General features: G+C 53.4%; 1 protein-coding gene across 2 annotated transcripts; it reads right to left on the bottom strand.

Annotated features, from left to right (window-relative positions):
* Window positions 1-1,342: 1,342 nt before the first annotated feature.
* Window positions 1,343-25,621, bottom strand: LOC140903884 (TRIO and F-actin-binding protein). Of its 2 annotated transcripts, none has more exons than XM_073325826.2 (14): window positions 25,401-25,621; window positions 17,591-17,647; window positions 17,046-17,114; window positions 16,578-16,667; window positions 14,638-14,747; window positions 13,212-13,770; window positions 12,313-12,423; window positions 7,441-7,588; window positions 5,740-5,839; window positions 5,002-5,161; window positions 4,617-4,730; window positions 4,105-4,191; window positions 2,940-3,103; window positions 1,343-2,091 (listed from the first exon to the last, which is right to left on the bottom strand). In XM_073325826.2, the coding sequence occupies exons 2-13, from the start codon at window positions 17,615-17,617 to the stop codon at window positions 2,942-2,944; spliced, it is 1,737 nt and encodes a 578-aa protein (XP_073181927.1). In that variant the 5' UTR covers window positions 17,618-17,647; window positions 25,401-25,621; the 3' UTR covers window positions 1,343-2,091; window positions 2,940-2,941. The 2 variants fall into 2 exon arrangements, with proteins under 2 accessions (XP_073181927.1, XP_073181920.1); XM_073325819.2 differs by having other exon boundaries at window positions 25,461-25,621.
* Between the last annotated feature and the right edge of the window lie 406 nt (window positions 25,622-26,027).

The following is a 26,027-nucleotide window of genomic DNA, read 5'->3' as shown; positions in this document are numbered from 1 at the left end:
CCAGCATCAGTTTAACTAAACAGGCAAAGTTTGGAGACACTTAATCTAGCCAAAATACTCTTACCTGTATGGGGGGGGAGGGAGAAAGTGGGCATGGGGTTTTCTGTTTTTAAGGAATCAGTGGGGTAGATCTTCCCCTTGCCACACTTGTGTGGGGAAAGATATCTATCGTCTTCTCAGGCTGGACAGAAGGGGATCCTCACCTCCTTGGACAACCAGACTGGGGATTTTTCTGGGGTAGGGATATGAAATGATCTCCTTCACTCCATCCACAAGCTCAAGGCTAGTGGAGCAGAGCTGCTGTTAAGCATTCCCACTCTGCAGCCAAGTGTAGGAAAGCCCCAAGCAAGCAGAACCTCCTGCTCACACCAGCAGGGCTCAAGACTCCCAGGCCAGCTGTAAAATATCCCCCCCTCCCCCTGGAGACAAATGTAGGTTTAAAGGCAGATCTGACTGAACGAGAACTGTAAGGGCATGTTGGAGGTGACCGCCACTGAATGATGGAGAGTTGACAGCCCTGATTTTACTACACAGATGCCTGTCAGAGCGTCTCATGGGGCATGGGACAACGGCATTTCAGACAACTCAGGAAAGGGAGGGAGAACTGCACATTCTGGAACATTAGACCATTTCCACGCCTCTCTGTATTCAGAGCCCCCACAGCAGATCTCCAAGTTCAATTCTTACCTGGTTTTGTTCTTGCAACCAGCACAGGGGCTGTCATAGCAGGACTCAGGAGAAATGTCTGCAGGAAAGTGAAAACTGGTTCTTCCACCAGCTGGTCCTAGGGAGTCCAAATCCACCTGGCCCCCTGCCCTCCATCGCCTTCTGCCTGCAGCGTTTAACAAGGCAGGAAGGTAGAGCTGAATGGGTTAAACAGCAAGAAGCAGAGCAATAACTCTCACTCACAAAGGGCTTCCTCCATTGAGGCATGGCTGCCCCATGGGCCAACGGTGATGCCTGTTCCTGTGTAGCTGTGCTAAGACTTGGGACGCATGTAGGCATGTGTACAGCACGTTATAGCTTTGAAGAGGCTTTAGATGATATTAAGTAGGTGCAGGGGCCAGCAGCGGAGGAGCAGAGTTGGGCAAGGAGTCAAGCCAACACACACACGCGCACCCTCCCCACCCCCAGCAGCTGGCTCACAATCTAGTCACCACCTGCCAGATCTAGGTATGCTAGAAGAGAGCCCCACTTGTCAGGCACGATCTGCAATCCAGCCTCCCACTTCACCTGGTAAGGATGGAGACCCCCCGCGAAGGTTAAAGGGTGCTGCGGAGAGGGATAGTCCTGCTCCATGAAGACACCACCTCCAATCCAATAATTATAATAGATTCCCCTCTGATAGCTGAAGATTTTATTAAGTCAAACTATTAACGGTGTGGAAGGGCAGTTGCCGCCTTCATTGTTTGGCTCCGGCGAATGCAGCAGTGGCGCGTGTGGAGTCCCCCTGCTTCTCCTCAGGAATGTGTTAGCAGGAGGCAGGCTCTTCCAAAACCTCCAGGGGACTGGCCTTGCCCTGGGACAGACACATGGCCCATGGGTACCGAAACCTGCCTTCGATACAGTCCACAGAGTGAGAGCACAGTCCCCAACAGCTTGAGCACGCTCTGTCCAACATCTCCTCGTCCAGGGGAACGTGTGCAGGACATTGGTTCTCTTGTATGGCTAGCCACAGTCTGTCTCATGGTGCATGGTCCTTCCAGCACATCCAAGCAGGCTGGAGGAGCAGGGAGATAAGAGGGGAGAAGGCCACTCGCGACCCCATAGATGCACCCCAAAAGGAGCACTTGAGGCAGGAGCAACAGCTGTATTTCTTCTGTCTTCAGCTGCTGGTTAAAAAGATACTGTAGATTTAAAATGTTCCCCACCCACAAAACAAAAAAGTGAAGTATCTATAAAATATATCTTTTCACATATAAAATCCTGAAGAAGGTGCACGTAGGAGCCAGTCCAAACGATGTGCTCAGATACGCAGGCGCATGGGATGGGGATTGGTGAAAGACAAGGGAGCTGGTTTCCTTGAGGGGGTGTTAATGGATGGGATGCAGCCACCCGCTCCCCACAAGTGAGGAATCGAGCAAAACAAACCTAAGGAGGAAATAAAGAGTCACGGCAAATGGTTTAAAAGACTTCAGAGTTGCTGGGCCCCAGAACTCTGGGGCTTCCCCAAATCCAGGAGAAGGTCGTTTGTACCCGGAGATGCCAGCTAGTGACACTGCTTGTACTGCAGCTATGCGGGCCCAGATCAATTCAGATCCCCTGTTGGGCACGGATAGGTCAGGGACTCCTCCCACATGTGCATTTGGTCCCTCTCTCTGTGCAGCGGCCATGCAGGCAACACTCCCCCGACCACAGGAGGGGCGACAACCACTCAGGGGTTACTGTATCCTCTCCTCACGCCCCACATCACCCATAAATAAGCGGGAGCAGGGCCTAGACAGCAGGGTTCCCCAGTGCTGAGAGGTCTCAGCCTCCACAAGGGAGGCATGAGCAGGAAGAGAAACCACAAAGAGGGAAAAATTTCCACTCGATTGGATCCAGCAAGCATCAAACAGGCGATCCTGACTCACAGCCGAGCCGACATGACCCAGCAAGCGGAGCAGGCCCCCACATCCACTCCCTCTCCTCTGCCTTCACCTGCCTCCCGCCCCCTTCTTTACAGTGCCCTTGTCAGGAGAGGCCCAGAGCATCTCAGTGCAGGGCGAGCATTTGGCTGAGTGGGAACAACTCTGGCCAGACTTAAAGGGCTCGAGCAACAACAGAGCCCATGCCTAGGGTCCCACTACAAGGCCAGTCCTTCCTCGCCCTAGAGTGCCCTGGAGTACTGGAGGAACTGCAACTCCCTCTGTGCTCTGGCCCCATAAGCTGCCCTCATCCCTGCTGTGGGCAGGCTTGTGCCAACCCCACAGTGCAGCTCGCGGCCCTTGGCTGCTCACCTCTACTCGCTGATGCTATTGCGCAGCGTCTCCTTCTCCTGCAGCGCTGCCATGGCCAGGCGCAGGTGTTCCTTCAGCTGCTCCATTTCCCGTTCCGAGCGCAGCTTAACGTGGTTCAGCTCTGCATAGACGTCCTGGTACTTCCCTGAAGCAAATCTCCTATCCTGCAGTGGAATGCGAGGAGTCACCACCCAGCTTCTGGTATTCATTCTGGGGCGGGCAGCCCCCACCAGGAGGAAAGCCAGGGAGAGCAAGACCTAGGTGTCAATCTGAGCCTCAGCCAGGAAAGCAGTGGGAGCCCAGTAGAGACTCGCACAAGAGGGGACATCCACAGAGTTCAATTCTGACTGGCTGTTCCAAGGCAGGTGGAGGGGAACAAGAGGCCGGGTGGCTATAGAGCAACAAGTCATTGCGGACTGGTAGGGCTGGTTTCTGGAAGCTATTCAGCGACAGGTGGATTAAGAGTTGGGGGCTAGGGGAGTAGACAGCTGTCTATGGCCACCAGGAAGAGGAGCCTCTGCAGGGGTGCGTGACTAAGAGCAACGGGAAATTTGCTGGATCTCTGGAGGGTTCCCCTAATGGCAAGAGCCAGTCAGTTGTGAAAGTCTCCTAAGGCAGGAAGTGGTGGAAGCCACCTCGTTTGGGCCATTTAGAACAGAAGCCAACAGAGCAATGGCGAATATACTGCATGTAGCAAGCCCACCCTGGCCAGGGGAAGGAGCAGTAGGACCCTCAGTAGAGGTCGCCCTTCTCTAATGGGAACACTGTGTTGAGGGAGATGGGGAGAATACTGGTGAGGAGGCCTGGACGTGGGTGGGCCGACGTACAGTCAAGGAGGCGGAAGGAAGGCAAACAAATTGGAGTTCTATCCAGATTTCACTGTTTTTTCCCCCACCTAGAAGGGCTCCCAACACTGGGTGTGTGCACCCCCAGCCCCTCCCACTGCTCTGAGGGTTAATGACCAAAAGCGGCAGGAAACCAAAGTGAATCCAACAGAAATAGGAGACCCAAACCACTCCTGCTCAGCATTCATCCTCTGTATGATTTCCCAGGTCCTTGCTTTCCTCCATCATTTTCCCGCCTCCAACTTAAGTGAGATCTTCACATCCCACCCCTTGATAAACGAGCCCCCGGGAAGGAGAGAATAGCTCCCAGGAAATGGTACCTTTTGCATCATCTGGAGCTCATCCTTAAGACACTGAACCTCTTTCTTCAGGTACCGGAGTTCATTCTCCTTCACTCGAAGCAGCACCTGTGAGGAGGAGAAGGAGAAGAGAGACTCCAGGGACCAAGCTGAGAGATATGGCATCAGTGCAGGGCAGAAGGGTGTGTTGGAGGGGGTGGGGAAGGAAGAGCCAGGAGCACAAGGCCAGGAAGTGCTGCAGATCTAGAACGAGATGCAGTGGCAGAGCTGTGCAGGGGAAGCTTGTGTAGCAACTTCCTGCACTGCGGCTTGTGCCATCAGCTCCTCTGCTTCATGGGAGTTTGTGCCCCCTGAAGGTGTCAGACTGGCATGAGTCCACTGCACACCTTGCTGCTCTTCTCTCATAGTCCCACAGAGCCAGCACTGCAGGGTAGGCGGCGGGGTTGAACGTCAGGCGTCCAGTGCACCCCATTGACAGCCACGCCTGCTGCAGAAGTGGGTCAGCAGCACATAGCACCAGCAGGCCTCTTTACCTCGAGCTCACAGGAGCTCCTCTCGCCGTTGTGCAAGGCCCCGTCCCCTGTGCCCTGTGCGGTGATGAAGGTCCGTAACCTCTGGATCTCCTCCGACAGGCACGTCTGCAGCTCCTGCAGATCAGAGCAGATTCATCAGGGGAGTGCGCATGCACCCACAAACCAGAGTCCACAGGCAGGTGAGAGCCAGCCAGGCCCATACTGCTCCCTCCTCAGATACTCTCCCCCTCCCTCAACCCCAGCTTAAAGGGCCTCATCTCCTGATTCGCTTTGGACAGCACAGCTCATTTGTTAAGGGTTTTCTGGCTCTGGAGGGAACATGCCCCTGGGACCTTCCAGCATGCCATGCAGAAGGCTCAGCCTTCTGGGCAAACGTCTTTCTTGCCTGGTTCTGCCGGAGCAGCTCCTTCCCCTCCTGCTGGCAGCGCTGCAGCATCTGCTCCTGCTCTTCTGCTTTCTCTGTGAGGTTGCCGATTTCCAGGCACTTCTGGGAGTATTGCTCGGAGAGAACCTGCAGCTCCCGCTTCAGAGAGTCCACATCCGACCTGCCACAGCCGCTCAGAACATTACTTCAGAGAAGCAGGGTGCCCCTGTCCCCCTCCCAGGGCCCACTCTTGCACAAACACTGCTCTCCACCCCGGCTGTGGACACCACTCTCTGCCCCTGCCCACACTCCCATGGCCATCACCCACGGCCACCACCGTTACTCAGAAGGGTCCCCTCCCCTGAGCAGCTGGTCATCAGAGCAGGGGAACCCACTGAAGCTGGGAGAGGAAAGAAGCGAAGAATCTTATGGGAGAAAGCAGGGAGCACGGTAGCCTTTTCAGGTCTAGTGGAGATGGGATATCCTGCTCTCACATACACGGTTAGCATCTCAGGCCATCGCATCCCCACTACCCTTCCCTGGAAGCAGTGCTAGGAGGCAGGCTGGAAGCTAATGCTGGCTCTCTGGAAGGCCAAGAGGGGTGGAATATAAAACTCCACCCTTCAGCCCAATTTTGAAGGAAACAGCACCCCTCCAACTCGCCCCACTGGGTGAGAGCTACCGAAAAGTGACCTAGCAAGCCCGGAGCCTGGCCTGGGCAGGGGACAGGGCGGAAGGGACTGTGCAGAGACTCCTTACTGGTGCTGTCTCCGGAGGGCCTCCGAGCCTGACCCGCTCTGCTGGAAACTGCGTGTCCTGCCCAGCTCCTCCTTGTGCACCTTCTTCAGCGCTTCAATTGCTTGGGAGGAGGAGACAAGGAGATGGGGAGTTAAGTGTCCCGGGAGACTTGGCCGCTCGCCAGCTTGGCGGAGGGGGGCAGCGGGAACTGAACAAGGGGAGTTCCTGAGGACTCCCTCCCATCTACCACCAGAAACCCCAGCTCCAGGAATGGCTCAGAATTTCCCTCTGCCTCCACTCTGTCCCGGGCATCTTCCCCAGGGCTAACTCCTACCATGCCAAGCCACAGCAGGCAGCCCCAAGCACTGCTCATGGGCGATGCGACCGTCTGAAGCTTCCTGCTGCAGGGTCCGTGCAGAGACTCCCCTCTCTTAGCTGTAGTAAGGCCAATTCCCAACACGGACACACAGGGTGTGGGGAAGAAAGGAGCTTCCAGGTCAGGTCTTGCTTGTTAAAAAGGGAATCGCTCAGTGGGGGAGGGATAGCTCAGTGGTTTGAGCATTGGCCTGCTAAACCCAGGGTTGTGAGTTCAAACCTTGAGGGGGCCAGTTAGGGATCTGGGGCAAAAACTGGGGATTGGTCCTGCTTTGAGCAGGGGGTTGGACTGGATGACCGAGGTCCCTTCCAACCCTGATATTCTATGATTCTATGAATCCCATCTCATACCCAGGGGACAGGGGTTAAGGGCACAGGGAGAGAAATCCAGTGTGCATGGGGCACTCAGCCACATGGGCATCTATTTGGCCAACGGGGGGGGGGGGGAGAGAAGGAGATGGACACAGTCTTGACAGCCTCAGCTAGAGGAGCTGCTCACTCGCCACCTCCCTTATCCAAGGAGGAGGGTATGGGGAGGGGGTTTTCCAGTCTTACTTCTGAGCCCATTAAAGGGAGGGCAGCCACTCATAATCCTGTTCATACAGAGATAGTTAGCAGCATGGGGCTACATACACAGCATAGGCTCCTTGGAGTTTCAGGGCCAAGGAGGCCACAGAGAACACGACAGACAAGGAGAGGGCAGTTAGTCCCAGTGTGTTTGACCCATCTGTCTTTTCATAGAAATCTCGTTAGCTCAGATTTGGATCTCAGCCAGCGATCATCCCACTGCACAGCCTAAAGGGGAACGGCTGCATCAAGAAGCAGAAACGACTGCTAAAGTAACGCAGAGGCCCCAGCCAAGATCAGGCCCTATTGTGCTAGGTGCTGTACATACACAGAGAGAGCCCCTGCATCAAAGAGGTTATAAAGGTCAGGGGAGGACCAAAACCTGGGAGGGGAAGTGACTTGCCCAAGGTCACCGGCAGAGCTGCGATTAGAACAAAAGTCTCTTGACTCTCAGAGCAACGTCTTAGCTCCTGGACTACACTGCTTCCCTGCAGCACCACCGCCCGACCTTGTGCTTTACAGACATGGCCTGGCCCAGACAGGCTGCCACCTATTGAGGCCAGCAGGAGCAGAGGGTGCTCAGCACCTTGGAGGCTCACCCTTCTGGGACACATCTTAGCTTAGAGAGACCCAAGAGACATTCCAGGGAAGGGAGCGATGAGGGATTCCAGGGAAGGTGGCAAGCGGACTCCAAGGAAAGTTTGAAAGAGGAGAAGGGGACAAGGGGCAGCAGGTAGCCATCTACCCAACGTCTAGAGGCACTCGGATTCTCGCTGCTACCTGCAGCTGTGGCCGCAGCCTCCTCAGCCAGGAGCCGCTCCTTCTCCAGCCGCAGCCACTCCAGCTCCCGCTGATGGTGCCGCTGCAGCTCAGTCATGACCTGCTGGTGAAGAGATTCCATCTCTGCCAAGCTGCGCTCACATGCCTCCTGCCACGCAGGAGAGGGGAGAAAGAAAAACAGGTGAAGGGGAGTGGGACGGAGAGATTCAGTAAGATACCGTACGACTGGGCTGGCATTTGCTGTGCACTGTAGGTGTGAACTCCACTCAGGCCTACCACCAACACTGAATCAGAGAGGGGAGGTGAATACCTGCCAGGATAAAATACCCTCAAGAAGGAGGAAAGTGTCTTATTAAGAGGATAAAGATGTTAAATACAGCTTTTCATCCTTAGATCTCGAAGTGCTTGACTAAAGTATCATCATCCTCCATTTCTCATATGGGGAAACTGAGGCACAGACAGGGGAAGTGACTTGCCCACAGTCACCCAGCAGATGAGTGGCAGAGCAAGGAATAAAGCCTAGGTCTCCCAAGTCTCAGTCCAGTGCTCTATGCAGTAGGCCACACTGCCTGATGCAGCAAAGTGCCTGGCTTTAGGGCAGGGATAAAGCTAACTATTGAAAGCTGAGCTGCCTCTTAAGGAAAATGAAACCAACCGCACCCCCGCTTCAACACGGCCATGTGCTGTTAAAGTCCCTCCCCAAAGAGAGTGGATCCTCAAAGCAGATGAGCAGACATTTACAATATGATCTTCTGTCTTTTACAAGTCTGATGTGCGGGGGGACTTAACACAGACTTTAAAATATCCTCACTGGCACTGGAGTTGGCACTCACTGAAATTAAGTTCACGCCTTTGAGCTACTGTTGCAGGCTCTCTGCAAATTCAAGCAGAGTTGCTGCATCACTGCAGAATAGTCATTTTTTAAGGTTTTCTTTTAAACCATAACTAGAGAATTTCTTTTAGAAGAGTCCTTCAGAGACTCAGCTGACAGTCAAGAGGCCAGCCTGCTTCTCCTCCATAGTCCTTCGCCTGCTGCCTCCTCCACTCCCTAAACCCAAAGAAGCACACATACCACACTTTGGGAAACGCTCCTCACACCAAGATAGAGCGCTGCATCCTGGGACCTGTAGTCTGCAGCTCGTACTAGAACAAGGGCAGTTGCTCTTTGAGCCACTTTGAGTTAATGCAACCCATTGACTCCAGGCAAATTATCAACATAATCCTCAGTGGGGCAAAATGTGGGTGCCCTGTGATTTGCCCAGAAATTGGCTATCAAACATTGACAGGTTAACGGGAAGGAGACAGAAAGCCATCCTGTAGGGAAGGGGCAGTTTGGACTCGGAAGTTACAAAATATCTCATCAAGGGCTGATGAGGGAAGTGGATTACTTGCTATATTTACCACGTGAACTGTGGCTTGCAATATTGACCAGGCTCACAGGGCTGCTTCTAACCTGCTGTATTAGTTGCCACACAGAGTGTGGGCTTTTTCTGTGGCAAGTATAACAGATCATTTGCAATAATCCAGCAACATGGAGATCTTTATTAGCAGCCAAAAAGACAAGAAGGTACGTGACTGGGTCATTTCAATGGGATCTCCCCTTTTACTTTACATGAGTAACTGGCATTACATTAGCATGGTAAAATTAGGGCCAGATTCTGAGCAGCACTCAATGAGTTCTGGGTCTGGTTCTGTTCAATATCTTCATTAATGAATTAGATAATGGCATAGAGACAAAGAAAATAACAGAAAGCCACTAGCTGTCGCCTTCAGCCCCCAACTAAAACCTCTCCAGCGCATCATCAAAGATCTACAACCTATCCTGAAAGACAATCCCTCGCTCTCACAGATCTTGGGAGACAGACTAGTCCTCGCTTACAGACAGCACCAAAACCTGAAGCAAATACTCTCCAGCAACCCCACACCACACAACAAAAACACTAACCCAAGAACCTATCCTTGCAACAAAGCCTGATGCCAATTCTGTCCACATATTTATTCAAGTGACACAATCATAGGACCTAAGCACATCAGCCACGCAATCAGGGGCTCGTTCATCTGCACATCTACCAATGTGAGATATGTCATCATGTGCCAGCAATGCCCCTCTGCCATATACATTGGCCAAACCGGACAGTCTCTACGCAAAAGAATAAATGGACACAAATCTGACATCAGGAATCATAACATTCGAAAACCAGTAGAACACTTCAACCTCTCTAGTCACTCAGTAACAGACTTAAAGGTGGCAATTTTGCAACAGAAAAGCTTCAAGAACAGACTCCAACGAGAAACTGCTGAACTAGAATTAATTTGCAAACTAGATACTATTAACTTGGGCTTGAATAGAGACTGGGAGTGGCTGGGTCATTACACATATTGAATCTATTTCCCCATGTTAAGTATCCTCACACCTTCTTGTCAACTGTTTGAAATGGGCCATCTTGACTATCACTACAAAAGTTTTTTTTTCTCCCACTGATAATAGCTCATTTTAATTAATTAGCCTTAGAGTTGGTATGGCAACTTCCATCTTTTCATGTTCTCTATATGTATATATATCTTCTTACTATATGTTCCATTCTATGCATCTGATGAAGTGGGCTGTAGCCCACGAAAGCTTATGCTCAAATAAATTTGTTAGTCTCTAAGGTGCCACAAGTACTCCTGTTCTTATAAAGTTCATGGATGATTCCAAGCTGGGAGGGGTTGCAAGTGTTTTGGAGGACAGGATTAAATTTCAAAATGATCTGGAGAAATGGTCTGAAGTAAATAGGATGAAATTCAATAAGGACAAATGCAAAGTACTCCACTTATGAAGGAACAGTGAGTTCCCCACATACAAAATGGGAAGGAGTACTGCGGAAAGGGATCTGGGAGGTCATAGTGGATCACAAGGAAAATATGAGTCAAGAGTGTAATGCTGTTGCAAAAAAAGCAAACATCATTCTCAGAAATATTAGTAGGAGAGTTGTAAGCAAGACACGAGACGTAATCCTTCCGCTCTGCTCTGCGCTGATCAGGCCTCAGCTGGAGTATTGTGTCCAGTTCTGGGCACCACATTTCAGGAAAGATGTGGACAAATTGGAGAGAGTCCAGAGAAGAGCAACTAAAAGGATTAATGGTCTAGAAAACATGATTTATGAGGGAAGATTGAAAAAAATGGGTTTGTTTAGTCTGGAAAAGAGAAGACTGAGAGGGGTCATGATAACAGTTTTCAAGTACATAAAGGGCTGTTACAAGGAAGAGGAAGAAAAATTGTTCTCGTTAACCTCTAAGACCACTGCTGCTTGTCCTATCCTTAAATTGCAGCAAGGGCAGTTTAGGTTGGACACTAGGAAAAACTTCCTAACTGTCGGGGTAGTTAAGCACTGGAATAAATAGCCTAGGGAGGTTGGAGAATCTCCATCATTGGAGGTTTTTAAGAGCAGGTTAAACACACACCTGTCAGGGATGGGCTAGATAATACTTAGTTCTGACATGAGTGCAGGGGACTGGACTAGACCTCTTGAGGTCCCTTGCAGTCCTAGGATTCTATCCCCCTTAATACCCACTGAAACCAATGAGAGGTTCAGAGCCTTGCAGGATTAGGCCCTTACACCCTTTTCTTCCACTGCTCTGCTCATAACCACAGAGATCAAAAAGTGGAGTGCAATCAACGCAGTGCCTCATTATTTTTTTGTGATTTGAGGCAACTCGATCGGTTGCATCATCAGGATTATCCCCAAGGACCGTTATCCAACACGCTTCCCGACTGGAGTTAAGACTTGACTGCTTTACATAAGCAACCCCTGTTCCTGAGCTGGTTGACCTCAATTACAAGAGCCTGCTGATTGGCTCCTGGGGGCATATGGCTGATGAGCGGCACACCGGGTTTTAGTCTTGGCTATAGCCCGACATATCGGTTCATGCCCAAATAAAATCAAAGACAGTTACCGCTCAGAATGGAGAGAAATTCGTGTGTTTGAACCAAACCACGCTCTATTTAAAGAGACTGAAGAGCTGTTTACACTCAGAAAGCAGGAGCCTGCTACAACATGGTTCCTCCTGTCCCAGGTGAAATGCAGGACAGTCTCATAACTTAAAACGGGAACAACCTAGGTTTGAGCAGAGTCCTCAGCTTGTGTCCTCCAAGGCTTCCATGGTGTAACCATGCCCCAAACTACACATAAGAACAGCCATACTGGGTCAGACCAAAGGTCCATCTTGCCCAGTATCCTGTCTTCCGACAGTGGCCATTGCCAGGTGCCCCAGAGGGAGTGAACAGAACAGGCAAACATCAAGTGATTTATCTCCTGTCGCTCATTCCCAGGTTCTGGCAAACAGAGGCTAGGGACACCATCCCTGCCCAGCCTGGCTAAAGGCCATTGATGGCCCTATCCTCCATGAACTTATCTGTAATGTGCCTGGGACCCATCATCAGCTTGTTTCCACCTATGGAAAGCCTAATACACATTAACTTCCCTTCTCTCCAGCGAAGGGGCTCAGTCCCGAGGGGGCAGGTGGATGACTGAGCCAAGCCTATCTCCCCAGCATTAACAGGAGTTCTGGTGGGCAAGTCCGAACCCTTCAAGCAACATAACCCTGCTTCAGTGGGAAGGGACAGCTCCATCAGATTCCACCCATCCTTTGCATGCATACTTGGGCACCCCCTTTAAGGACTGGCAGCGCCCATCAGCCACTATATAGTTAACACTGATTGCAGCTGGGCTCACTTTGGATTGCCATGGCAATGCTAGTCAATGCAATGCACACTCTGGCAATGCAGCCAGGGTAGGTGAATCTCCCACCTTCCCCCCAACCCTTGTCAGGACTGGAGTGGACTCAAAGGCAAAATGGGGTTTCTGGCCCACTGCCACCACTGACCCTCACCTGGGAGATGAAGCCCTGGGGCATGTGGCGATCTCCATGGGATTTTCCTGTGTCACGAAGGCTCTCACCACGGGCACGCCAGGACTCCAGCTGTGCCCTCAGGGACTGGACCTGCACCAGGAAACCAGAACGACAGACTCAGCCATGAGAGGAAAAGCTCCGATTTAGAATGAACAAGGTGTCTCTCAGCCAAACGAGTCTCAGCCAGGGGTTTGGGGGTGAGGGACAATCAAAGGAGACACTGGGCATCACAGCCAGCGTCCTTTATCCGGGGAAAGGGGTGGTCACCCAGTGGGACAAACCCAGTGAAAGAGGCCCCAGCACATGAGCAGTGAGAAGAGGAGAGGAAGAGACTCCACCCCACCTCAAGACACACTAGGTGTAAGCCATGCTCGCCTCTAAAGGCGGAAAGGCTGGCAGTGCCTGGCGTAAAGGGTTCATTGCCATCCCCACGGAACTAGTGACACGCTCACTGCTGCCAGGGCTAAGTTGGTCGGGTTAAACCCCAGTTATGAAGGGCAGGGCAAGAGGTTTAGGTGTCCCTAGTGTAAACAGGCTCAACTCCATTTAAGTCAATGGCATTTAATCAATTTATACTAGGGCTGAATTTGGCCTGGGGGTCTCTGATATATGGACAAGCTGCTTCTCAAAGCAAGGGTCTATGAACCTGCTATGCAAGTTAGAAGTCTCCCGACCCAGAGGTGGCAAATGGTGCTGCTTTCCCTATCCATGGAGGGCCAGCAGCGGGAGCAGACGGTGTAACAAGGGCTTCCTGTGACCCCAGCACTTTGGCCTAGAGTCTTGCTGAGCCCCTGGCCCAAAGGGGCCTGGGAATAAGGAGAGTCCCTCTCCCAACCTGGGAAGGAGGAAATGGGGCCCCAAAGACAGACAGCTCCTACCTCTTTCTCCAGCGCCTCTCTCGTGTCTCCATGGCCCCCCTTGCTCTGGTTCAGCAGTGCCGTCAGGGGAAGGCGCTTAGACTCCTTCAGGGGAAGCCGTTCCAGCTCCAGCCATTTCTTCTCAATCTCTTCACTCAGCCGACTACGCTGGTCCTCCGACAGGGAGGGCCCCAGAAGCTCCTGCTCACATGCCTTCCAGCAGAGGGCCCCTGCTGGGCCGTCGCCCTGCAGGACCCCGGTGTCGGGAGCCTCAAACCACTTCCGCCTCTCCGCAGAGCGGAGGGCCAGGTCCCGTTCCAGGTCCTCGTGCTTGGTGACTCGGTCAGAGATCCCCCTCAAACTGCCTCTGGTCCGCTGCAGGGACCCCTGATTCAAGGGGCCCTGCTGCAAGGGGGACAGCTCCACGTAGTCAAAGGTGTGGTGAGGCCCATCCACCTTCCGGTTACTGCCCTTGGAGATAACTTCCGACCCCAAGCCTGGCCACTGCTCCTCTGACCTGAGGGAGCCTTTCTGGGGGACGCAGCTGCGGAAGGAGTTTTCCTTATTGCAGTCAGATAGCCTGAAAATCAGAGCACAAAGGCATGAGAGAGAGAGAGAGAGAGAGAGAGAGAGAGAGAGACACACACACGAGGCTGCTGGAAGTCATGCAGGCAAGCATTGTGCAAACAGCCCATGCATACTCCTGCCGATGCACTGCAAGCCTAGCCTGCAGCCACACCCCTTGCAATTCCAGTCCTAGGAACCTCCAGAGCACAGCCAGCCTGTCACGCCAAACCTCCCAGTGGCTTTGCAATGGGAGCAGACTTCCTGTAGAGTGGGGAGAACCAGACCCAGCTCCAGCGACACACATTTTGATCCGAGCTTGAGCTCCAGTCTCTAGAACAGAGCCCACCAGCTGTGCACTCTAGTGCCACCCCCTTACCCTAGTGGGACTCTTACATGCAAAAGGGGAGCAGGGAAAGAGAAAGGTAAATCCAGTCTTGGTGTTGTCGGTTTCCTTCAGACTCTCTGTTGCTGACCTGCAGTTGGTCAGGGGACTGGTGGTGAAATGACTGGAGGAAAAGAGTGGGTCACTGCAAAGCAGCCAGCCAGCCATCACTTCTCGACTCTTCAAAGGATCCTGGGAGACGTTTTCTGCCCTTGGGTCACCCAGCAGGGCCCTGAGTACAAAGCCCCCGAGAGCTTCCTCCCACACTCACCCGCTGACATGGTAAGACTGGATACCCCCGTGATACCCTCACGAGTATCACTGCGGCAAGCAAGCATGACTGGCAAAGCATCTTCTCTCACGCCAAGGTGGGAGCGGAGGACGAGGAGACCTCTCCTGTCCCAGAAAGGATTGTCTGCTTGTGGCCAAGGTGCTGACACAGAGCCATGGATGGGGGGGGTGGGGGGGGAGGGCGGCGGCTTTCCCAGACAGACATACTTTGTGACATCCGGTGCACTGGCTGGGCGCACGTTCTTCCTTAGTGCCTCGATCCAGTTCCGCCGGATCCCCGAGGTCATTGCTGACAGGGTGAAGGTGGCATCCTTTGTCTGAAAGAGAGAGACGCCAAAGGGGGCTCAGCCCACAACACGCAATGACACCCTCCCCACTGCCACAGTGCAGGATAATGGGCAACACCCACTCGCTCTCCAGACTGCAGGGCGCGCCATCAAGCAGAGCTGGGAGAAGCCTGCCTTTGATAGCCCAGAGTCAGAGGACAGCCACCAGTAGGGTCTTAACAGTCCTTCTCTGCTCTCCTGTCACACCAACAAAAGACAGGCCCTCAAAAAGCATAAGCGGAGGTTAATTCATCGCTTGGGCACTGCTAGACAGGTGCCAGTTAACAGGTCAGCTTCCAAGACATCCTCCTCCCCTACAAAACCCCCCAGCTCCTCTGTCTCTGTTAAGGTTGTGTATGTCCATCTGCGCTCCCGGGGTGCTGGGGAGGTAGGTCCCCTGGGTGAAGTACAACGTAAGAACAGCCATACTAGGTCAGACCAAAGGTCCATCTAGCTCTGTATCCTGTCTTCTGACCGTGGCCAATGCCAGGTGCCCCTGAAGGAATGGGCAGAACAGATAATCACTGAGTGATCCAGCCTGTCGCCCATTCCCAGCTTCCAGCAAACAGAGGCTAGGGACAATCTGCCCATCCTGGCTAATAGCCAGTGATGGACCTATCCTCCATGAACTTATCTAGTTCTTTTTTGAACCCTGTTATAATCTTGGCCTTCACAACATCCTCTGGCAAGGAGTTCCACAGGTTGACTGTGTGTCGTGTGAAGAAATACTTTCTTTTGTTTTGTTTGTTCCCGCTATTAGGGTTTGCTCTCTCTTTTCTAAGACAGATTTCACAAGCAAGGTGAAATAACCTTTGGGGTTCGCCTGTCAGCAAAACAGCGAGCCTATGCTTAGGCTCCCTCCCTCTCCTTGCCCATGAGATACCATACCATCTGCTCCCTGCCATCCCTACAGAACACCGGGCAGAGTCTGCTGTTAAGCTAAGGTCCCTTGTAGTCATTTCATTACCAGGGAAGGTCAGCTGGAACTCCCAGCATGGCTCCATCCACCCCTACCCTGCAATATATCCCCCTCCTGCACTGATGTAGTGCCTTATAACCCCAAGCATCCTAGATCACATCAGAACCAAGCTACACACGCACAGCTCAATTCCTGCGCACAGAAATGAATTATTGGTATTACAGCAGCTCCTAGAGGCCCTGGCCTCATTGTGCCAGGTGCTGTACAGAGAACAAGATAAACTGTAAGATCTTCAGGGCAAGGACTAAGTACATTATGAGATACAACAGGTGGCTCAAACAGATAGATATGGGGATGGGGGAGAATACAAGGTAACGGAGCGGATTACAAATCAGTGGGATAAGCAGCTTGTGTGATGTGACATCAATCACAATAGAGGCAAGTTGATACTATTGATAGCAGGTGTACTGTTAACAGTACATGGCAACAGTACCCAGCAGTTCTTCAGGACAGAAAGGGAATGAAGAAGAATCCCATCTCCAAGCAATTTCAGTGGGATAGCTGAAGGAAGCAAAAATCTAGTTATCCAAGTTGGAATTAGCCTAGGTCACTTGGATTAACACTCCTGCTCTTGCCAGAATTGCCATGGAATCATGGGCCACAAACCCTCAGGGTCCTGGCTGGCAATCTCATCTGAAAATGTCACACACAGTAGTAGCACAGCAGCTCTTTGCATTCTCCTGGAGGACTGCGTTCACTGAGAGGGGTGAGCGTTAGCCGCTTCCTGCAGACCTGGGTAACCTTGGAGGGCTCCCGTACAAGAACTGACCGGCCCTGACTCTGCTTAGCACGCAAACTCCAACAGGAGCCCAGTACAAGTTTGCATGGCTGCAGGTACTCACGTGTATCTGGAAGCCATAGTTGCGTTGCACGGCATATTCCGTCACTTCTGTGCAAGAGCGCAGGTCGATCTCACCATCCAGCTCATCGGCCTGAAACAAGCCCAAGACCACCAGTGGGTACCCGAGCAAACCTCATGCCATCTCCCCAGTGCTGCCTGTATCCCAGCTGGAAGCATGAGATTCTCCTTACTTCCCATTCAGTCTATGCCCACTCAGAATATCTTTCCCATCCTTGCTGGAGCTGAGGTCCCATATTCTAGTCATTAATTTTTTTGATGCCTTTTCAGACCCAGGCACTGGAGAGGTTGCAGCTAAGCTATATAATAAGCTCTGCCACCTTTGCAGTCCCCTTCCACCAGGAGCAAAGCATGCTCCCCTCTGGGAAGGGCACAAGGCAGCTCCAGGATCCCACCACCACCCTACCCCAAGGAAAGAACACACAGGTCAAAGCGCATTCCCCATTCTTACCTCCTCAGCATTGGAGTCCCTGTAATATCTCAGGCTCGAGTCTGTTAGCACAAACCAGTGTTTCTTCCACTGCCGACAGAACAGCGAAGGAGAGGGGAAGTAAACAGGAGAGACACGGAGAAATGAACAGACTAGATTACCAACGAAATGTGTTGGAACAGGGGAGGGTATTCTGCTTACTGACTTTTCACCCCTCTTGCCCAGAAGGCAGCTTCCAAGTCCAACTGTCCCCTTCCTCCTCCAAAGATACCTCCCCCCACCCCCTTTCTATCAGTCAGCTGGGAGCGGACCAGCGAGAGGACTCTGATGGAACTGTGTGATGGCGACTGGACTGCACACAGCAAATTAGGCACCTGAGCCAGGGAATTTCCTTGGCAGAGTTCAGCCACGATGGGGAGAGTCTAAGTCAGCAGCTCACCTCCACCTTCCCCAGCAAGGGATACAGTCACAATGGAGAAGGCAAGCCTCTGGGTACACAGGGGTCTTTGATAGGGACTGGGGAGGAGAGAGACCTCTGGGTGTCACACACCCACCATCCATCTTACCTCTCCCAGCTCATCCAGTATGGACATCCATCCCTTCTTGAAATTGAGGAGATCCGGCTGGAGACAGACAGAGAGCAGGGGGTTAACAACTGGGCTGGGACTGAGACTCGGCAGAGTTTGGTAGTCAGGAATGACACGGATTCCACAACTCCAGGTCTAGCAGTGACTGGAATGGAGCCCCGTGGTACAATGTGAGCAAGCAAGGACAGTCCAGCATCCCGTCCTCCAAACCCACATGGATTTAAGACCAAGTAGCAGAGGGGATGGCTCCTCATACAGTGACAGGCAGGTATTCCTGCCTGAGGAAGCCTGGGAAGGAGGGGTTAAAGAAGTAAAGGTAGGTATGCACCAGGGAAGTTTCCACAAGTTGCTTTGCTGACATTTATTCAGAGATTTTTTTATATTCTCTCCCCCCGCCCCGCAAAAAACAGCTTGCATGGCCACTGAATCAGCTGAGTTTGGAAAGGAGTTGGTCACAAAACTACTGAAACCCATTCCAAATCCAGCGCTCCTCCAGAACCTGGGGCCATGCTTTGACACCAACACCGAGCACTTAATAAAGGCAGGAACAGCTCCACATTATCAACCCTCATCCTGGCTGTGCATGAATTAAATATCATTTCAGAGCAGATGGGGAAACACGCAATATTAAACGACTTGCCCAAGGCCACAGGACAAGTCAGAGCCAGTACTAGAATCCAGAAACTAATTTCTCTTTCTTAAATGCAGGAGTGTTTCTGTGCCATAAAACACCCTGACTGCTCCCCCAGCCTCCCCACTGCACGCAGCCATGTGTGAATACTATTCCAGCTCACCGACAGCCATGGGGGAGGTGCCGCCACCCTCTCCAAACCTCACCCTGCTGCTGCAGCATAACCAGTTCTTCCTCCCATTTCAGGGCTGGAACTGGGAACAGCTGATGCAGGGCAATTGCTCTTCCTTGCTTTACCAAACCCATCCCTCCTTGAACACCATGAACTTCAGGAGAGCTACATCAGGGATGAATTCGGCTCAGTTGCTGTGTTCTCAAGGCCAGTCTCTCTTACCGCCTCCCTCCACCACACACATGCTCCTCCTGCCCCATTCAAGCCCCAGCAACTAAACTTGGTCAGCCAGCAGTGGCGAGAGGGGGAAGAGGAAATATTAGAGCTGTACCTGAGTGTCAGCTGTACCACGTTTGCCAGCCTGGGGCAGGCTGCTGCTGAGTATCCCTAACTGCCACATGCTCCACCCAGGAAGGGGCTGGTGCGGGGAGCAGCTCCGCCACGGGGTGGGTACTTAGCACTCCAAGAGCTTCTGATTAATCCAGGAAACATCCACCTGGTGCCAGCTGGCCACATAAGCCCAGATCTCTTGCGGCCCAACTGGGTGAAGCTTTCTCCCGTTTCATCTCCCAAGGCTGAGCTCTTAGGTTACACCCAAGGTTACAGCAGGCAGCAGCAGAGTGTCAGCCTGCCCCAAACCCAACCAGCCTATGGGTGAGGGGAAGGGGAGCGGGCCACCTGTTATTACAGCTGTAGGCCCATCCTATCCCTGTCTCCCGGGGCTGGGAGCGTCCAATTGCAGGGACAGGATATGCCACACGGAAGCAGAGACACCTGGAAACTGGAGCCTGGTGACCCAGGCTTCCACTCTTCACCTCCAGCACCAAGGCTGCAGGGTGGGCAGAGGCTGCTCAAAACATGCCACCTTAGGGAGTAGGTCAGTATGCTGCCCGCTCCCCTCCTACCACCAGCGTGTACCCTGCGCACATTAACAACTCCTTAACATGGTCGCCAGGTTTGAACAACGTGGGTGAAGCCCCCAGCAGGTAAGGGGCAGAGCCCTTATACTTGGGGATTTGTGGGGCGAAGCTTATTTCACATAAGTATACAAGGGAAAATCTGGTTCATATGGACTGGATCAAACTATGATGCTAAACCCAGCTATAGACAGCTCTGGCCTGGATGGGTACATGACCTCCCCCTGTCATCATCTGGTATAAAGGTGCATGGGACCTAAGTGACTCCTTTTCAACAGTGCCCACATTTCAAAGGGGATGCCCCATGCAGACAGGAGTGACTCTGACATCCCCCTCCAGTCAGTTCCCCTTTCATTATGACAGAGTGGCAAATACAGCAGCTTACTCCTCCATAAACAGGCTTCCCGTGAAGGATCTCCACTGGGGTCCCCCACCCCAAGGAGCCAGCAGCCTTGCATTAGGGATCTATCCCCAAGTGTGCCATTTGCTGGGACTCACAGCATAGGACTGCAGCTGCCGCCCTGCCCAGATGGACTCTGGATCCCCATCCTGAGCAAACCCTTCTGTGTGAGACTCTGAAGGGCACCCAAGGGTACACCGGAAGCTGCAACAGGCCAGAAAGGGGTCCCTGACATGAGGATGGAGAGGGGCCCCACAAAATAGATGGGTGGAACAATGGAGGGGATAATACAGGGGAACTGGAGTCAGGACCTGGGGTGGGGATGGGGGCTAGGACCAAGGGGAGACCAGGACACAAGGGTGGACCAATGGGATGGGGGGCTAGGAAAACGGGGCAGGGAGAAGATCATGGGACAGGTGGGGTGGGAAGACAAGACACAGGGGCAGGATGCTTGAAGAGGGAGCCAACAGCATAGGGAAAAGGACTCCAGGCACAGTTGGGGGAGGGGGGGGGGGCAGGGTACAGTGGAGCAGGATGACTGGGGAAGGAGGCAGACCCTGGGGGTCAGGGGCAGAGGCACCAGAAGGAGTGCATGCGTGCGTGCATTGCTACCCCAACCCTCTCAAAGACGCTGCCTCCCCACACTCCTAACCTTCCCCTCCCTGCTGGTGAGCCAGAGGCCCTCAGGGGACAGACCCATCGGTCCCTGCAGCAGCCAGCAGATTGGGGGCTCAGCTGCCAGAACACCACAGAGTGGGACCTTGGAGCTGGTCAGCCAGGCCATGGCATGCTCTCTCCCAGCCAGGTTTTTGAGAGAGATGGGGTGGATGTGGGTAGACAATGGCCCTTTCACCCTCCTCCCCCGCACATCTCTGGTTGGTGGCAAATGAAGTGGGAGATAAGAGTGGGGGCAAGACCCTGGGTGGCAGATAGGCTAAGACACAGAGGGAAGTGGGGGGGATGGAGAGGAGTGGGTATAGAACAGGGGTTCTCAAACTGGGGGTTGGGACCCCTCAGGGGGTCATGAGCTGTCAGCCTCCACCCCAAACCCTGATTTGCCTCCAGCATTTATAATACGTTAAATATGTAAAAAAGTGTTTTTCATTTATTAGGGAGTTGCACTCAGAGGCTTGCTGTGTGAAAGGGGTCACCAGTACAATAGTTTGAGAACCACTGGCATAGGATTTGGGAGGCAGAGGGGAGCAGGAATGCCACTTACCTGGTTGCCACCCACCTAGAGGGCCCCTCATCCTGAGGCAGCCCACCAGGGGCCAAACCAGGTGGCAGGCTCCTCCCAGGCAGCAGCTGCCTCCACCTCGACAGGCCCTCTAGCCACATAGCCCACGCTGAGGTTTCAGTGAGTGTTAATGCACACAGGGAGCACAGTTTGTTAATTCCCTTTGATCTAGGGCCCTGAAATAGCATTAAGAAACTGTTAACGTGCAGGGGGTCCACCCGGACAGTTAGCTGGCACCAGGGCAGGTTATTGTGGGAGAGTTCACACCCTAGAGTTGCCAGAAATCTCCTGGGCGAGGCAGCTGCTGGCTTGCCTTCGCCTAGAGCAGCCTGAGGGTGGGGGACACGGAGGGAGATACACACCCTTCCCCCAATCTTTTACCATCCTGTTGATGTTGTCCACCCCACAGTCACTCCAGGCTTCCCCCACATGCCTCCCCCAACGCTCCTCACATTATGTGGTTGCATCTATGCAGCAGGTGCTCCCCACCTCCTGCTGCTCCCCCACAGCTGGCTGTGAACTGGGGGCGGGGCAGGGAGGGAAATGGAACATAAAACCAACATGCTGCCAAACACATGTGCATTGCAAACGATACCCTCCCACATATTAAACCAAGGTACCCTGAGGTCACCGAGCAAAGCCAGCCCCACAGTTGCTAGCCAATCCCACCCTTTGTCCCCAGATGCAGTATGGCATCATTCTCTGTTCCACCAGATGTCCACATTGCAGCTTCCCAGAACTTCATGGTGAGTAACAGATAACCTAATAAGCCGCAGGGACTTATAAAAGTCAAGCCTAATTTTTGTAATGCGTAAAAAAAAAAAAAAAAAAAAAAAAAAATCTAACAAACACAGGGACAGAGTACGTGTCAAACTTGGATTTTAGTAATGCATTTGATTCAGTCTCTTTACAAAATCTTAACCGATAAATCAGTTCCAATGGCCTTGGATAAATACCATAGTCAGGAAGATTAAAACCCGACTATTACCCCCCAAAAAAGGGGGAATGATAAAATAGCAGTATACTGAGCAAGAGGTCAGATGTCTAGTGAGGTTGCCACAAGGATCAGTGCAAAGTCTCAACTTATTTGTGATTTACACTCTCAGAGCATTAATCATCAAGTTAACGGATATTAGCAGAGAATATTACATTGGGAGGAGCTGCAAACCCCAGAAGGGACACAGCAATGCCAGAGAACTTCAACAACATATTAGCACCACTGGTCCAGATTCTGACAGCCTACTCCAGCCCCCATGTCTAGTATAGGAACCATAAAGGATGGCTTCAGGAAGAATTCCCCCAACACAGGAAAAACATAAGGGCAGGATATGTGGCCTTGTATTGCTTCCCTTGCAGCCGCACACGTGGGGGTGCACCAGGGTTAGGAGGGGTCTTCTTGACTGTGGCACTTTCTTTATAGCTATTCGGGGTTGCAGAGCAGCCTATAGGCAGCTGTGGGGAGGCTGCCATAAGTTTTAGGACAGCCCTGGGGCTGTGGTAACTTACACTAGGGCTGGTACTTCAAGAGGTGCAAGAGATGGCTTAAAGCCACCTTTGCCCCCTCTCCCACACAAGCTGCACCTTCTGTCCCAGGAAGCACAGCACGGAATCTAGCCAATGGGCAGCATGCTAAAAAGGAGATTCCATTTGGAACAGCATGGTATAATGTGTCTGGGGAAAAATATTCTGAAACATGGAGATTCAGCAGGAGGGAGAAGCTGGAAAGCAGGGATGTTGAGGGGCCTTGGGTGACAGCAGACAGAAAACTAGAGACAAGTTTGCAATCAGATGTGGCAGCAAAACAGAAAAAACAGCCATCCTTAAATGCTGTTTTAGGCTGCATGTCCAGAGGCCTTGTGCAAGGACTACTTAGCTTTGGTGTGCCCCACCCAGAGTGTTTCATTCACTTCTGTACACCACACTGCTAGAAAGAGATTGACAAGTTGGAAGGGCTCTGGAGAAGAAGTGCTCAGGGGGCTGGAGTGACTGGTTTACAATAAGAGCTGAATATGCTTAGCCTGGCTAAGTGATGACTGTGGGGGACATGATAACAGTCTGCAAATATCTGAAGAATGTAAACACCAAAGAAGGAAAGGAATTAGGGTGGTACCAGGGGGTATAGCTTAGAAATAAGGAATTAAGCAAAGAAAGGGAACATTCAGAAGACACTTCCCCACAGTTAGGTCTATTAGGCTATGGAGTAGTATGTCAAGGGTGGGTGGGGGGGCGGTGGAGGCCCCATCCCTTAAACTTTTAAAACCAGACTGGCTAGAACCCTATGGAAGCATCCTTTAGGGGACAATCCTACCCTGGCTGCAGGGAGAGGGACTGGGTGATCTGATAGGTCTTTTCCAATTCTAACTTCTGGGGACCAGCACCACCTCCTGTGTTTCCCCAGATGTTCCCCAGGGCCACTGGCCAGAACCAGCTCCATTTTGTCTGTCATACACAGTGACTTTTGAAACATTTCAGCTCCAGGGAGACACCCTTCCCCCTCACCTTGTTAATACAAGGGTATTCACGTGACAGAGGACTCAGGACAGAAGCAGAGTTACTCCCCCACTGGATCAAGGGCCCACACAGCTCCCAATTTCATTTGTGCTATGAAAGCAAGTGGATGTTGTGCTCTGCCTATCCCTGTGAAAACTGCCTGCAGGCGCAAGGATGCACAGCCCAGCCTGTCACCTCCATTATTCTGCTGTGTGCAGCAACCTTCCCCCTCCAGGGCCTAGGAATGCTGGTCCCCTTCCCGTACCACCCTCAGCAGAGAGAGGCCACTGCTGCCTCTCCCCGAAACCACATCCTCTTTTACAGTGTGTGCTGGAGACAGCAGCACAGCAGGGTTCAGTGCAAGGGCCTCTTGCTTCTAAATAAAGGCCACGTTCAAATCCTGAACAAGGTCATCAGTGATGCAAGTTTGGCATCTTAGTTTCTGTTGGTGTGTTTCACACATCCACCCTCCCTGCCCAGGACTGAAATATCTGAGGTGGAGATCAACACACAGAGGTGCTGCAGCTGAGGACTGAGATGAAGTGAGTGGGGAAGAGCCTCCTGGGTTGAATTAGCAGGGGGTGCTTGGATCAGCAAATCTGGGCAGAACAGGGAAAAAAAAAATAGAGCTTTAGGCAGTGCATTTGTTAAGTCGTGGGTATCTAATCGGCGGGAACCCAGCTCTCCTAGAGATAACAGCCATTCCACCACAGTCATGGGCACTGCTTGGCTGTTTCCCAAGGTAGATCTGCTCTCCCCAAATCAGGGAAAACACAGACAAATGAAGAGAAGGAGGGAGGGGTTAGTGACGGGGGAAGATTCATTGTATTATTTTGGGGGGCGGTGGGGAGGAGAAATACAACACGGTGTCTCACCAGGGAGCTCCACTCCTTCGCCCAGGCTGGGCAAAGTTCCCATGCCATGAGCCCCTCTCTGCCTGCCCCCACATGGGGGAGGGGGAGGAGGAAAAGGAGGGGGTGTCACCAGGAAGGACAGGAAAAGCTGCAGGATGTTGTGATGCTGTAAGGAAGCGTAGGCTGACAGCTCATGACAGCGCTCAGGGTCATCGCATCCCGGCCTCCCTTGGTGCCTCCCCATCCAGTTCCAGCAGGACTCCAGCCAGCCTGGCCACCAGCCCACCCGCTCACACGCCATGGGTCCCCACGCAGCCCAGGACCCAGCCTGACAATCTCTACTCCCCGCTCTCTGAGACCAGGGTCTCTCTCCCTTTTCAAGCTGGGCAGGAGGAAAAAACTCCTTGCCCTGCTCCCCCACTCACTCCTTCTCCCCTCCCTGCCCTCTGTATGCACAGCCAATGCCCCCCTGACAGTCGCCTCGGAGCAGACCCTCCTCTGTTACCCGTCTCGGAGAGCCCCGCCCCGCCCCCGTTCTGCGGTCCCACCTCTCACGTGCCGGCCCCTGCTGCCCCCAGAGATGGCATCATGCCTACAACCCCCTCTGCACGGGCCTCCTCTAGCCCCCACCCCAAAGCGGACCGGCCCCTCGCACAGGCAGCCATGCCATCCCAAGAGACCCACCCGCCCCGGGGCCCCAGCAAACAGCTGCTGCTTAACTTCCTGTTAATAAGAAAAGGCAACTAAAACCACAAGAGCCGGGCAGTGCCAGGGGCGGTGGGGAGGCCAGGCTGGCGGCTGGGGGGGGGATCCATGCAAGGGGACCAGCAGCCCAGGGACTGCAGAAACGGGCGCCCCCCGAACGCGTACGGCAGGACCCCGCAGCCGAGCCGAAGAGCCGGAGGCTGGGTCCCCTCCACCCCCAGAGCTCGGCTCAGGCCCGGGCGAGCCCCAGCCCCCGCGGGGGGCGCGGCACACAGCAGACGTCGGCCCGCAGCTGCACGACACCGGCTCACGCAGGCACCGAGCGGCCCCCCCCCGGACCGCGCCAGGAGAGAGGCGGCCCCACCCCCCCCGGTAAAACCCACCGGGCGCTGGCCGGACCCCGCGGCTCGTTCTCAGCGCCCCGGCCGGGCTCAGCGACTCACCGTCATGATGGCGGGCGGCCCTGGCTCAGCGCTGGCCGGGGGAGCCCAGCCCGTGCAGGGTCCCGGCCCCAGCGCTCCCACGGCGCCCGCCCCGCCGTCGGCTCCTTCCCTCCGCTCGCTCCCAGCCGCCCCGAAACTTTTCCGCCCCCTCCCCCCCCGTCGTCGTCGTCTTTTTTTTTTTTTTTTTTTTTTTAAAAAAACTTCCTGGGAGGGTCCCTCCGGCCAATGGGAGGGCGCGGAGCCGGGACGTGCACGCGGCCGGAGGGGCCGGTAGCCAATGGGGGAGCCGGGGAGAAGCTGGCCAGCCAATGAGGAAGGGAGCAGTGTTAGGAGGGGGCGAGGGAGAGCCTCAGGGATCAGCAGCACAGATGCAACAGTGTTACACCAGGTGACCCCTGGCAGGAAGAGCTGCAGGGGGGAGGGGGGTGCCCGCTGGAGGCAGGCCAGAGCTTCAGCCGCCACCCCACGTTCACAGTCGGCTCCTAACTGAAGGCACTGCCCATGGCGGAGCTCCTCTATCACAACTTGTGCGCCCACAGAGGGCATCCTCCACTTGGTAGCACCTAG

The sequence above is a fragment of the Lepidochelys kempii genome, chromosome 1 (genome assembly GCF_965140285.1).
Source record: "Lepidochelys kempii isolate rLepKem1 chromosome 1, rLepKem1.hap1, whole genome shotgun sequence".
Lineage (NCBI taxonomy): Eukaryota > Metazoa > Chordata > Testudines > Cheloniidae > Lepidochelys > Lepidochelys kempii.
This window is presented reverse-complemented; position numbering and strand designations above follow the sequence as displayed.